Raw genomic sequence first — 15,512 nt, 5'->3', positions numbered from 1 at the left:
TGTGTGAAAACTACATAGGGTCAGATCATTCATTTTTTTCTTCTAGGATTCCTCTCCTCTCCACCCTTCCACGCCGACTTCAGTAGCCTTGGGTGCATCCCATGAGACTGCTATTAATAATGAGATCTTTTATCACATGGTTTCCTTTGAATACCTTTATGGTTCTTACCTCAATTGTTATACAACAAATACCACTGAGTAAGTCAGAATATCATAAGATTCAGATTTATACAAGATTACTACATGCATAATATAGGAAAGAACATGTTATGGGGACTATGATCTAACCCTATGTAGTTATCACACAATGATCAAAATTAAAAGAAAAGAACAATCTTATACTTTTCGGGTTCAATTATTATGGTGACCCGTGGTTGTGAACCATGGTATTTGCAAATTATAATAATGAATGAGCTTTTGTTTCATAGCAACAAAACTTGGTACTTATGGGAATTATAACTATGTTGAACCATGGTTGCATTGTAAACTATAAACAAGACTATCCTCTATCGATAGCCAAAAAATGACACTAGTGCTAAAGAATTAAAGGAAGAACACACTGAGAAATTAATTCATAAGATAATATAAGATAATATTTCTTTTTGTCCAAGAAAGCCTCCTAGTGCTTTCTCTATCTCTATTCTTTGTCACTATTTCTTTAGTTGTTTTCACTTATTTTTAGACACCTTTGTGTGCTCCTGTTGGTGTCTAGCTCACTATTGTGATCTTTCAATTCCATAGACCTCTTTTTGGTCTTTTGTTGAACATTAATATCATTATCTTATCTTATATATCTTTACTAATGTTTTCACATCCTCCTTTCATAAATATAACAGTAAAATGTGTAGACTTATGACATGTATACTAATATAGGTTTTTATTTTCTTGAACAATTCAGCAAAGTGGATTTTTTTATTTATTTTGGATAGATCTACAACTTAACAATCAATTTTTTTTTCAAATTTGAGTTTCATGACCAGATTTATAGATATACTAATTTCTCTATACCATATAACCAATACATTTAAATTTCTTGCCTGAATAACACAACAAATTATATTTTACCATATCTACACAGAAAGGTTGCAATTTTTTATATCATTTCATTTATATGCTAACATAGAAGAAACACTTAAAACCTACAAATAAACATTGTATTATAGTGTAACTTTCTTATTCATTTACCACAGTCTATGTAATAAAGCAACACATCAGATTTGTAACCTAAAAGTAAATTTGCAACTTAAATCTTTTCTTCTCTTAAATCAAACAAAAAAACATAATGAACATAGGTCCTAGTGTTGGAAACCTAACTCTGATACCAAATGTCATGCCCACTTTTTCCTACAAAAAAACTTAAATTGAATTAATAAATAACAAAATTTAGATTCAATGTTGTTAGATCTGTAATAGATATTTTGATAACATGATTTTGAAGATTGGTTAATTGTTTCTAAATGAAATAATTTACAAAATTTATATCCAAAACAATTTCTCATTTAACAAAAGCTTAACTAACAATCCATAAATAACAATAACTTTTAGAAAAGATTTACAATTTCCCAAATAACAATACCATCATTTCTATTTTTTTTTATCACAAACCTCTCTCACACACAAGTTTAGCTCTATTAACAAAGACTTTAAGATCTAATTTCCATTCAAGTTTATTTACAAGATTACAACAATAATCACCAAAACCATTCACACCATTCCATGTTTCCACCCTACCATAATGGCATCATGAGGCCTCTTGTGCCCTAGCCATACCCCCGAGGAAGAGAACTTAGTTCAACCAAGAGATCATCGATGCAATCCTAAGAGTTCTCTCTAAAACATTATGAAATTATTCTAATAATATTTCATCTTAATAATTAAGAACTACTCTAAATGCATATAAGTTACTTATCTTTTCAAGAGCTCTCACTTTAGATAGAGCTTCATCTTCCACCAAGGACCATTCCTCCTCTTCCTCCATCTCCTTCCTCTCCCCATTCCTACTATTCTCCCTCCCATGAAAAAAAAATGAGTCCCCACTTCCATGTCTTCCTACCTTCTTAAAACCCTAACAATCACTTTCTATCCCCATTATTTTAATGATGGCACAAGGCTCTATATCCTCCCTTCTCTCCAACTCAAATGTCACATCTCCTAAAAAGGGGAATGGCATGGATTGTGTCCCCCACTTTTCATTTTCGTCACTCTTGGGAAGTGGAACCTTTGAGATGTCATAGTGAAAGTTTTATCCATGATTTGACCTTCAACTAACCCCCAACCCTAGGAAGTATAAGTGGGTTAAGTTATTTTAACCCAAAATGCACTTTAAGGTCCATTTTAACCCCTCTAAGAGACAAACTTAACTATTGTACAAGAGTTGGCCTAGATTCTTTGAAAGTCTTCACAATCAGCCTCTGCACAATTCGATTTAAACATCAATAACCCAAACATATACATAAATACATGACTGTAAGCATTAATACATATCCCTAATTAAACCAGAGATCAACACATTAGATCGATATCCTATTCCAACATCATTTTCCTATGAATCATTTGCATATGAAAATCATTTACAAATATGTATCATTCATTTTACTATAACTGCTTCTTAAGGTACAATCTTTTCAAGAATAGTAGCCACATTAATAATTCATAACGTGTACATCATTAAACCTTACACCTTACACATACATTAATCAAATTCTTACAATTGAGTCTAAGTCTATAATGAGGTGGGGTATTACAATTTGCTATAAACTCAGCAATGTCCGGATCTCTGTATTCTAAGGGCAAAAAGGGAAAAGATAACCAGAATGGCATAAAGTTGCAAACTACCAGATCTAGAAAGAAATTAGGAGTCCATGGAATTGTGAAAAGACCCGATCCATGGCAAAACCAATTTTTCCATTTATGAGCGTTATCTCTATGGTGTTTGGACTCAAATAGGGCAATGATAAAACCAGAGTTAGATTCTAAAGGTAATACCTCCTTAATCCCTATCCAATACTTCTTGGCCCATATAAAAATATCTTCAACTTGGAAAGAGGAAACCCAACACTTTCCTATCAGAGTCATCTCCTTCAGCAGTAGAACATGGGAACTGATAAGATTGTCAGGTAAAGAAAGAACAGTTTCCCAATCCCTCTGGAAAAAGGAAAAAAGAAATATATATATATATATATATATATATATATATATATATATATATATATATATTCTTGTCTCATCTAATCTGATCTGGAAAGTGTTCTTTTCTTGCCCTGAATCTGAAACTATGACCTGTAGCTCTGCCCCATTCGTGGGTATCTGCTGTTTTTTCCTCCAGAACTTTGCAGGGCAAGCTTTATGCGACCGACGTCCCTCTTTCCCTACGATTCCAGCAAGAGCAGTTTCCTCTGAAATATAGGTTTTCTTCTTCGATTTGGGTGCCCCAGAATCAGAATAATGAAGATTTGCCTGTCTATGTCGAGGGCGCTGCCAAATGGAATCAGTTTTGGGTTGAACAGTTTCAGAACCAATACGTAGTCTATTACTATGCAAGATATCCTACTGAACAGAACCATTCTGTGTCGAAGAAAACCTTGTGTCACAATTCTGGACCTGAGGGCGTGAGTTAACAAGAAGCGACTTAGCAGGCTGGACTATGGCTATATTCCTAAAAATCTTTGTGAAATCCTAGTCAATGCAATGTCCTCCTTAGACTTTGTCACACAATTGCACTTCTGAAACCCTTGCAATCTTGCTTCAACTGCCATCGACGTCTCCCCATCCTCGTATATCCTCAGTCCACAGGGTCCCTCTTTCTTCTTCTATTTGGGTTCATCTACATGTCTAGGTCAAGGACACTGCTCAAATTTAGATCCAAGATGGTCGCAACGTCTATCCCAAATATTCTACCTATCAAAACCATTATGCCTCGAGGAGAACCCCGTTTTCCAAGTCTGAAAGTGAAATCGTGGATTCACAAAAAAGGGTTATGCTGGTTAGACAATGGCTTTTTTTGTAGAAATATTTGCGAAATCTTTGTAAGCGACCAGCCCTATGACCTCATTCCTTGGTTTTTTCCACAAAAGTGCACTTTTGGAATCCTAACCGAACACCCATTGTCTGGATTCCATCGCTGCATTTCTCACACCCTGGCAGAACACCCCTCGTCTGGTTTCCAATTCTCAGACCCATCTTCATGTACCTTTCTTTATTTCTATCCTGAAAACGATAATTTATTATAATAATAATAATGTTTTTTTAATTCTTCCTCCCTGGCTGCAACAAGTCTCCTCCCTTTATTTGGCTCACAAAATGGCTTCTCCCACCTCTCACTGTAATGATGCCCTTCAAGTTTGATTTAGGATGAGCAGGGCAGGAGAATGCAAGGGAGAGCGGCAAACAGCTGGTTAATTCAACAAACGAAACCAGCCACAGGCAATCCCATCCACTCTCTATTAGGGTGCGCCAGTTGATAGATCAACCATCTTCCTTATGTGCCCTAGTTGAAACTCGCACATTGTGCCCCTTATGTGCCCTCCTACCTGAGTCACGAAATGCTTCAATTGTTTCTGGGGCAACATTCTCTTCTCTTCTCTTCCAGTGCAAATGGAGTAGGGATGTTATGTTTTATTAATGGCATGGCAGCTTCTCTTCCATCCTGTACCATTCCTGGTTTCTTGCAACTTTATGGGAGGGGATTATACCCCCTGAATGTTTCGGTGTGCTTGGTCTGGTTTTGGGTGACTCCCCCAACCTCTCTTAAATTCTGGTATTTCTAATTGTTTTTTTTAATTCTTCCCGCACACTGCCAAGACAAGAGGTGCTCTTCCTTGGGGAATGTAACAGTGAAGAGACGAGTAACATATCAGACAACCCAAACAAGTATCAGTCAAAGTTCAAAGATGAAATACTTACTGGAATAATTTAACTCCTATTAATAAAAGTTATTATATATAAGACAGTAATTATTCCATTGGACTTCTTTTTTTACCTCTATAAATCGTTATTGTGGATCATATTTCAAGAAGCAATGCATCATGACCAAGGAGATTCTAGTAGACAAATGGAAATATGCTCCAACATAAATTGCCATTAGAACTTTCAATATCCATTGAGACTTCTAATATATGTTTGTGAATCATCTATTCATGATGAGTTCAATGGATATGTGTCATTAAAAGAATATTTGTAATCTGACACAAGCCACTTCTTCCCAAATGACAGTGCACGTGCCAATTGTTGTTGAGAATTGATTACATCAGGTTCAAATCAGAAATAGTTATAAGAAACTTTAATACCCCTCATTTACCAATAACTAGTCAACCAGAACTGAAGATGCCAGGAACTGCAAAGTGCCTACTTTTGGCATTGCAAGATGATATCTCTGTAACAAATGAATTTTTGTTTGTCATCTTTTGGAGGACTTGAAAATGGTTTGCTTCAAATACTTGAGCTCAGTTATGCTTTCTTTAATATCTTCATGGGCCCGATGTGTTTTTCTCTTAGCAGGAGCTCTTTCTGCATCTGTTGCAGCAAAGAAAAGAAATACATTTTTAAAAAAACTTCACAATTGAATTCACTGAGTACAAGAATATTATTTAAGACTTGCAAAGCACTAAGATCAATTAGAAGAGACAACAACAAAAAAGTATTTGTCCTCACTGAAAACTCAAAAGCAATGCAGTCCATTGCCAGACATTTTACTACCCGTTTCCTTCAGGAAGGGAAAATGAAACTCAAGTCTCAACAGACTGGGTTCTCTACCTTCTGAACTATGGCTGGTAGTAGATTTCCCTTGCAATGCCATTAGATGGCCTTGAATTTTGTTGATCTCAGTAAGTCGATTCATTTCTTCAATTTACATTTTTGCTTAATAGTAACAATAAACATAAATTTGAATGCTGTGGCCACCCGGCCCTGTCATTTTAAATTTAGCACCCGATCTGCAGCTCAATGCACAGCATACACTATCATGTTGATCTTTCCCTGCTGCATGTGATACCTATGCTTCTTCATAAGTTTCAGTTTTTCTTGGTTCTTAGCCACTGATATTTTATCTAGAAATAGATAGCCTATCATCAAAAAAAGTGAAATGTTGAAGTGCAAGTTCAAATACAACTTAGCAAAAGATACTTGAAGCATAAAAAGGACAAAAAAAACATTTTGCTAAAATCATATGAGCTGCCATTACAGCTCCTGTTCTAATTGAACGTGGGCCAGACAGATTTTCTCTTGACAAGTACAAAATGTCCCTCGCTCTTTTTGGAGTAATAGTTTGTTACTATGAGTGTTATAATCAAGGCCAGGCAAAGTAATGAAGTCTGCATTTGCATTTTAAATAACTTTTAAAGAAACTTGTTTATTAGTCAAGTCACGAGGAGACTAATGGATGAAGAATTCTGAGGCTCGACATGTTCAAGTAAGACACATAACAGAGATGAACCTGGTTTATCCTTCTGGACTTTCCAACCAAAGGCTTGTACCATAGAAAAAAATATTCCTCCCCACCAAGCAGTGTCATCTGTCAAATGGATGCAAATTTCTTTGGTAAAATCATGTCCTGGTCCCAAAAAATTCCAGTCTGTAGAGTGCAATAATTGGTGATTTTGTATGTACTTTGAACATTAGATGTTTGCACTGCTAATTATTAAATCTGGATTACAGGCACAATGAAAATATATGGAATTGGCAAAAATGTAAAGAATCCACTCTATACTCCCATTAGGTAGAATAGGGACAACATTTTCCTCAATATAATTGATATAGCTATCAAAATATGGTTCAAATTAAATGTATGACTAGTAACTGTTCTAAAGGTTGGAAGCATTGTGTACGTATCCCTAACTATTGGTAATGTTATATATGCACCATCCCCTCCTTTATATATCCACCGAATTAAATTAATCATGTCTATATTCTCCATACTTCTCAACAGGCAAGATTTGTCAACTTTGCAAAGTTAGAGACATGTCCTGGTCCCAAAAATTTCTAATTTATAGAGTATGCAATAAAAGGCAATTTTGCATTTACTTTGAATATCTAAGATTTTTTCCTTAGATATTTGCACTGCATAACTATTAAATCTAGGATTACTATAACAATGAGAATATATGGAATTGGCAAAAATGTACAGAGTCCACCCTAGACTCCCACTTAGTAGAATAGGGACAACATTTTAATTTTTCTTCAATATAATTGATATAGCTATCAAAACATAGATCAAACAAAATGTGTGACTAGTAAAAATTCTAAAGGATGGAAGCATTGTGTATGCATCCCTAACTATTGGTAATGTTGTTCACATATGCACCATCCTATCCTTTGTGTATTCACCAAACTAATTTAGTCATCTTGCTCTTCATCCTGATGATGGATCACGTAGCGTGATTCGAAACATTGATGGTAAAAATCTTAACACAACCTAATCTAAAAACAAATCAATGCAATTTAGTCATGTTTGTTATTCGTAGTTCTCAGCAAGCAAAAATTATCAACTTTGCAAAGCTAGATAAGATAAATTTATTAATGTCCAACAAGAGACCACAAAAGGGTCTAAGAGACCGAAAGCATACAAACAAGGCAACAGCCAACAATGGAGCACCAATCAGTGTTCGGGAAAAGAGCAAGAAAGGAAGCCACAAAGAAAGAACCAGGAGAGGGAAAGACTAAGGGTCCCTCCTAGGTGGAAAGAAGTCTAGCATCGAAGGATATGGTCTGGGGCAAGAGTGAGCCCCAAATTGTCTCGTAATACCGCTGGTGGTGGGGGTGCCACTACCGAGTGTATCTACAACGAGTCTCACAAACTTGGTGTGACCAAGAGAGTCGAGCAGCCACTTTGTGCCCTGAGGAGATGTTGGCAAGAAAAGGAGGTGATAAGCTGATCCAATATCTGGCACAAAGGGAAATGGAGCTGCTATGTGTAGTTGCGGAGCCAAGTGGTCTCCTAGATGTTAAAGTGCAAGACACCATTGGTCAATGTATCTAAATAAAGATGAAAGAGATTTGCACTCCCTTAACAAGCAGTGGAATCGCCCCCTAATCTCATAATAGATGGGACAGCGAAAGATGAGATGTATCTTCATTTCCACCTCAGTTAGGTCACAAAGGTGGCAGATCCAATCAGCCTTGTCAATCTGATGGTGAGTCTAAATACGCAACCGGTGGGAACCGGCTCTTAGAGAACCCAAAAAGATGCGGAGGGCATGACACCAACACTGAATCAGATAAAGCGGCAAGAGATAATCTCATCCTGAATATCCATGTACTGCTCTACATAGAAGGCCATCCTTAAACAAAGTCCCCCTGTAGGGTTACTCCAAGTTGTGAGAATATATTGTCTATGAGTGTCCCGACTGACATGCCCGTTCAACTCCTGCTGAGAAGGAAGGTGAGAGAGCACATCCAATAAGAACTGGAAGGGAGGGAAATGATCAATGTCAATCCCAATCGAACTCAATAAAGCAAAGACTTGGGACATACCACAACAAGCCCTTCCATCAAAGTCAGAACCAACAACAACCTCAGAGGAACAATAGTCAAAACAAGAGTATCTATTACAATCGTTGGCGGAGTCTGCAAACCCCCAAAGGTGATGAAGGAACCAAACCAAATCGAAGATAGCCCTAAGTTTGAAAGGATGGGGCCCAAACTCAGCGAAAATGACATTCTGAGTAGACCGAAGACATATGATGATGCATCAGAGAACGATCTGGACCCACTCGACTAAAGCAAAATCATAGTCCAAGAGGGAGAGGCCCCACACTACAGATCCATAGAGTATTGTCGACCTGACCAAGGAATCTAGGAGGGACAACTTGGACGTAGTGTCCTGAAAGTGTTGTCTGACGCACTGTCTCTCTAGCATGGTCAAGGAACCCAACCCCTTATTGACTCTAGACTACATGGCAAGTCTCAAACTAAAGTGGGGATCAAAGAACTGAAGTGTAAGAGCATGTGATCTTGATCTCAGAACCCTAAAAATAGAAGTGGAGTAAAAGGTCTTCAAGTAGTTGAAAACCATAACCCAAGTCTTAACCAAGTTCACCACAAGCCATCAAAGGTCACAAAAGGAAGCTAAACCATCAAGAAGTCATTGAAGGCCCTTCAGAGAGGAAGCCAAAAGAACCATGTCATTAGCAAAAAGAAGAGAAAAGATCAAAACCTGATGTAAATAACAACCATCCCTAGAGAGCGAGAAATCCCTGAAGAAAGCCTTGAGCTCGTCGATGTAAATGTTGAATAGGGTGGGAGAGAGAGGGCAGCTCTACTTCACCCCAATGGTGCTCTAGATCAAATCGGAGAACCCCTATTAAGTCCTATATTTGCCAACCATAATCTCATAAACGCTTATAATAGCCACCACGAGAGTCTCAAAAATCCCAATTTCTCTAAGCCTCTAAAAGAATGTCCCTCTAGCAATAGCGTCAAAAGCTTTGCAAAAGTTCACAAAACAACAATAAACTTTCATCGAGTGGTGTCAAGACTCCTCAATGATAGTCTATGGCATCAGAATGTGGTCCATGTTCTAAAAATCAGTCTGAAAACCAACTTGACCCCTAGCCCAGCAATGTCTATGATCAAGCTTTCTAGATAGAACAATGTTCAACACTCTAGCATAAAGTTTGGCAAAAGTGTGCCCGACCATTATGATTTTCTAGTTGCCATGGTCTGATGCTAAACCAGCCTTATAAATTGACTATTGAGTAAATAATGTGCCTCGCCCAAGAGTCTGGAAAGCTAGTGCAAACCACTCTATTAAAGAGCATCAAGAGGAAGGAACCCAAAACCATGATACCAACCTTGAAGAGTTTTGTCTGGAACCCTTCCTTGTCTTTTTTTGGCTGCAACCCATGGATCTAAATGCCTCCCAGATGTTGGAGAAGGTGAAGAGCAATGGGGTATGGAGTGAGATGGAGAGGGGGCTAGTCAGAGATGTTGTGATGAGCAGAGATGTGAGTGACCAAGGAACAGTAGTCCAAGGTGGAAGGAGGATGACAAGAGAACAAGGTGTGCCAGAAGAGCTCGAGACAATATAAGAGTGAGGCACAAAGGGATCTGCACTGCAACATGAAGTACAACTGTTTCTTGTGGCGTAGAAGTGACGGTATGAGAGTCTCACTTGGGCAAAGGAGTGGGTGGAAACGACTAAATGAACCGATCAGTGGGACTTGTAATCATCGTCAAACCAAAGGTTCATAGGGCAAGTGTTCCTGCGCATGGAACTGAGGGGAGAGGTAATATGATGGCAGATGGAAAGGAGGGTGGCCAATGATTAAGACATGGAGGAGGCATCGATAGACTCAATGAAGGAAGCATGGGGAACGAGCCACCTAAGATGGAGCTAAAAGACATCACGATCACTCTCCGAAAAACAAAAAGGAGTTGTGGGTGTGGGTCGCCTGGCTGTACTTTGAAAAGCGGTGAACCTCTAAAGTACAAATCGAGTCAAACGCACGATCGTGGAAGGGGGTCTATAGATCCCTAATCTGGGCATTGAAATTCCCCAGAATGATAATGTCTCCCATGATCAAAAATCAGGAGATGCACTTGTGAAAGTCCACAAAAGGGTCACCATCCTCCGTATTGTGTACAACATGGGACAAGGAGGACAGTGGAAAGTAGCAAATGACAATATAGATATCTTTGTTGTGTTGCATTGCACAGCCAATACAAATCCATAAGAATCTAATGGAGGTGTCAGAGTGAACCACTAAAGTAGCGCTAAAGAGGCAATCTCTAATCACACGGGCAACACCACCCAAAACCTCTAACCCCCCAAAAGTTTGGACCTCACATTTGTAAACAGATAGCCACTAGTACCCTGTGAGCACAGGAAGAGGATGGATAGGGCTCTTGTGGGAATTGGTAATGACAAGAATATCAAGAGAACAAATAACAACCTGAAAAGGACCCGACAAGGACCACAAAATACAATTGTTCCAGCAATTGACAAGCAAGGAACTCTTGAGGGGCTCCAACCTGTCCGACTGTTGCTGAGAGTATCATTTGGCCTTGGAGGTTGGTCTCAATTCCAAACCAAGGGGAGGGGAGTCACGAATAACAGCCCTGAGATTTCAAATAATTGCCCACTTTCCTGTCTAGCCTCGACAACAAGTCCCCGAGAATGTTTCGGCTCTGCTACCTATGATTTTGTGAGATCCTCCCATATTTAAATTAGTAAGAAGAAGAAAAAGCTTCCTCCTCACCCTAAGAACTCGAAGCCAGTCAAACAGAGAGAAACCTGAGGAAAAGAATGTCGTCAAGCCCAACCCATGCTCTATCGAGAGTAACGTCTAAAATGCCTAGCTAATCGCTGAGGAAGAAGTACCCAAACTCACGAGCCGCCCAACACGCTCATCCGCTAACTTATCCTGGACAATCTTTTTGACACCGGATAGAGATGCAGAACTAAGGTTGTTGCAAATGGAAGCCCCAGATTTAATATGTTGTTCAGTTTCTATCATGAGAGAGGTTTGCTTGTCAACAAGTTAGGTCTGCTTATCTTTAATGCTGCCTATACACCCAATCTATTCAATAATGGATCAGAAATGTGTTCTAGCGTATGTTGTTTCGGAGGTTAAAGTTTCAGAGAAGTCTTTGATGTGTTTAGAGTTAGCACAACATATTGTTTCAAGTCATTAGAGGCCTTAGACAGGGACTGCATGGTGTCCTGAAGGCATTGATTTTTGGTTTCAAGCTTCAGCATCTGATCTATGAGCCTATAGTAAGAGACAGGAGACTGAGGTTGGGTGTGACAAGTAGACTCCATTTTGAGTCACCAACCTGAAACAACCAGGCCAGCAAAAGGAGAGCAACAAAGACCAAAACCGGCATCCACAGCAAGCAGGGAAGAACCCTGCAAACAACAGGCAGCCGCAGTGAGAACACCACAGAGAAGCAAGCACAAACAGAACCAATGGCACCAGAATGCAGACCAGAAAAGACCACCTACGGTAGAAGCAGTAGCCATCATGCCTGCAACTTCAGCCCAGACGAGACAAACACACTTGCACGAGAGCAAAGCCAAGCCAAATGCAAACAAGGTGAAAACACTGGAGTCACAACAGCATAAAAACACTAAAGCTGAAGACAACGAGAGAACACAAAGGCCACAAGGGCAAAGAAAAGATTGATGGCCATGAACAACCAACCCATAGCAGAAGAGAAAAAGAAAGCAACCCGCGAGAGGAACGACGATGCCAAATGACCAAAAGGAAGAACAACCAACCCACAGAAAAAGCAAGCAACCTGCGGAAGAAAATATACCAAAGAACAGAACAAGGAACACGCAAAGTAGCAACCACAGGCCACGGAAAACATAGAGAAAACCCATGAATACTGACAAAAGTGACGACAAACCACATGAGAGAGAGAGCATGACTGCCACCACACCACATGCAACAAAAACGAAAACGAAAACAGCAGAACAACTAACACACAAGACAAGCGATGACACAAACAGCCCTGTAAAAATGAACACACAAACCCAACCACTCAGCTCACACGAGACTGATTGCATGAGCAAAGGCCGAAGTGCACATGGGCAGGAGGGAAAGAGCTCATCGCACAAGAGAAGGATGCTTCCTTCTTCAAGAAGAGATGGACAAAGATATAGGCAAGGATAGGTATCTTAAAAGAGTAACTTAATTCATTGCTTCCATCTAGGGTATCTTACAACATAATAGTGGTCCTCATTGGGAAATATCTTGCCGAGGAACACAAATAAATCTAAAATTATCAACCATTAATTCAACATGACAATATGAGACTTGCACTATTAGAGGTGTCCGATATAACCATTACTCAAGCGTTTCACTGAGTCCTTTTAGAAGCTACCATAAATATACTTCATTGCATAGGTGTCATTGTGACATCAATGGATCATCCATGATGACAATCGTTTGCTATAATATTATTACAAGAAAAGCTGATATCCTAACTTCTAAAATAACCTCAAAAGAAACTATTGAATCTTATTGTGACACAATAACCAGTCATTTTCCAATAGGCAATGTAAGGATAAAACACCAGTCATCAACATTGAATACAATGGACTCAGCTTTACTTCAATGTACCCCAACGCACCAAGTGCTAGCATTACTTGACTATATTAATAAGAATTAGTTGCTGTAGAACAAAAATATATTTAACAGGAACGACTCTGTCATCATCAACCAAAACAATGCCAGTGGAGCAAAAATGAAGCAATTATCTGTTTGATCTCTTTCCTCACAGCTCCCAATCATTGGCTTAAAAATATTACAGCCAGCTTACCGGTAGCCTCATATGTAGACCCTTGGTATCTATCTCCCATAAAAGAAACAAGTCACCATCTTGGAGACACATATGGGAATGTCTCCAAACATTAGCTGGCTTCAGATGAAATTTCTTTGCATTTCTGTACAAGTTCTAGAAACATACCTTGAAAATCAGGAAACTTGTTACAGAGTTTACAGATATATAAATTAGAATGTTGAAGTGGTTGACAAAAGCTAGAGGAACTAGAAATATACATTTACAAATCACTAAATTTGTATTTTTGAATTTTTCACATGATTTTTTTTACACAAACTTTTTATATCAGAGCTCAAGGAGGCAATACCATAATAGCAGAGAAAAAATATTAGGAAAAGATGTGTATAGGCATTCAAGTTTTATCGACTGATTGAAAATGGTCATGTCTGAGGAACTCTGTGCCATGTTTTTAAAAAATAATGGCACTCCCCAGTACCCTTTATATGCAATACCCATGGGATTACAGTTTAAAATAAATACTTATATCATGCTGATGATTACCAAATATAAATTTTTAATAAACTTTGCTTTCATTGACATATATTGCTTTGAAATGTCTATCCAAACATTTTAGTAACTTGAATTCTTTTAAGTTGCATATCCATTGTATTTTTTGTCCTCTAACTGTAAAAAAAATTTCAGTTTTTTGCTTTCTCCAAGTACCCATCTGCAACTTTTCTGAAAAATGGCACCTCTCAATCTCTATCCACCATATCCAAGGGATTGTGGTTTAGAATATATACATACATATATATATATATATAGCAAAGTAACAAGAATCGGAATCGGATCGAAATCGGCAAGGCCGAATCAAATCGTGAATCGGCCATGAATCGGAATCGAATCGGCCATGAATCGAAAAATTTAAAAAACCCTTGAAATTTAGTGAGTAACTTATTTCATAAACCCTTTATCGCTGATTCGATTCACCGATTCACAAAAAATCGTTTGGCTTGAATCGAATCGCCGAATCGCGTGAATCGCATGAATCGCCGTGATTCTTGGAACTATGATATATAGTAACAGACATACATACATACATACATAATACATACATATATATTAATATATCATGCTGATGAGTACCAAATATCAACATAAAACCTTTGCTTTCAATGACATATTTCAATACTTTGAAATGTTTTTTTAGCATTTTAGTAATTTATATTATTTAAGTCGCATACCATTAGATGGTTTTCTCCTAATTTTAAATTATATGTAAATGTTTTTTCATTTATTGCCATCTCCAAGTACCTTTTTTAAAAATGGTACACCAATACTGTCCATACCTCTCAAACTGTACCACTCTAGATCTCTTGGTACCCATGTATTATAATCAACGATTTAACTCAACTATCGTAAAGGTTAAATTGGTGGATCTTTACATTTTTGCTTGCTGGCCTGCATGGAATGGATTACATCATTTCAACATTGTTTAAGTTAGGATTTGACGGCCCAGTTTATCTTCCATGGCTACATTCTCAGCAAACGCCCTGCCTAACATAATGAGAAGACACTATTGTCATTCTCTAGGCTTGAAGACTACAGTCTCGATGGGAAATGTGAGAGCCCCTCAAGCCTTTGAAGTGTTGTTGATGTTTCTCTACCAGAATTATCATTTATAGGTGACTTTTTGTTGGCATATTCATAAGAAATTTATGGTCCTCCTTTTAAGTGTTATAGAATACACGTACATTCACTTAGGTCCCCTAAATCCTTATTTGTCTTGGATTGAACATAGAGATATTACTTCAGCAATTCAAGGGAGATGGAGATCTTGAATGGTGGGAGTGGGAGCTCTTGCTGCAAGCATACAAGCAAGATTCTACTATGATTGGGATTTGAGGATGATCTAGGACATGCTAAAAGAGGGAGAAGAGGGCGATGAATTTAGCAGATCATTAGAAGAAGTGGTGGAGTACAGATTGATTGATCTGTGGCTAAAGTCGCAACAAAATGCTTCTCTAGTGAGGTATCTAGATCTAGTGAAAGTTTTGACATTTATCACATCCCTTAATGCTAAGGAAAACAGCCAAATTTCTCTTTAGACAGTTTTTTCAAATTTCTACAGTGTTTCTATTAGATCTAGTGTGAAAAAAAGGCTGAAGCATGGCTTTCGTATTCCCTCCTCCATGGTTGTGCATCAGGTAGGCTTTACTTTGGTGCTGTTGTTGTTGATTTTTCTGTTAAATGGGATCAAAGGGAGGCTATCATATTGTTGAAGGATCAAA

The 15,512-nt window shown here is 38.2% G+C and overlaps 1 protein-coding gene across 4 annotated transcripts in view; it reads right to left on the bottom strand.

Moving 5' to 3' along the window:
- Window positions 1–1,558: 1,558 nt before the first annotated feature.
- LOC149561940 (oligoribonuclease-like) overlaps window positions 1,559–15,512 on the bottom strand; it is a 65,983-nt gene continuing 52,029 nt past the window's right edge. Inside the window, exon 7 of one of the 4 annotated variants that reach the window (XM_089825462.1) lies at window positions 1,559–2,411. In XM_089825462.1, coding sequence (XP_089681588.1) covers window positions 2,380–2,411 — 32 coding nt within the window. In that variant the 3' untranslated portion in view covers window positions 1,559–2,379. Of the gene's footprint in view, window positions 2,412–5,043; window positions 5,512–12,809; window positions 13,396–15,512 lie in introns of those variants that run through there. The other 3 variants (XM_089825460.1, XM_089825461.1, XM_089825463.1) reach the window with 3 other exon arrangements.

The sequence above is a fragment of the Cupressus sempervirens genome, chromosome 4, assembly GCF_028749045.1.
Source record: "Cupressus sempervirens isolate cs-2001-9-10 chromosome 4, ASM2874904v1, whole genome shotgun sequence".
NCBI classification, from domain to species: Eukaryota; Viridiplantae; Streptophyta; class Pinopsida; order Cupressales; family Cupressaceae; genus Cupressus; species Cupressus sempervirens.
Note: the sequence above shows the minus strand (reverse complement) of the source record. Positions and strands in the feature narration are given on the sequence as shown.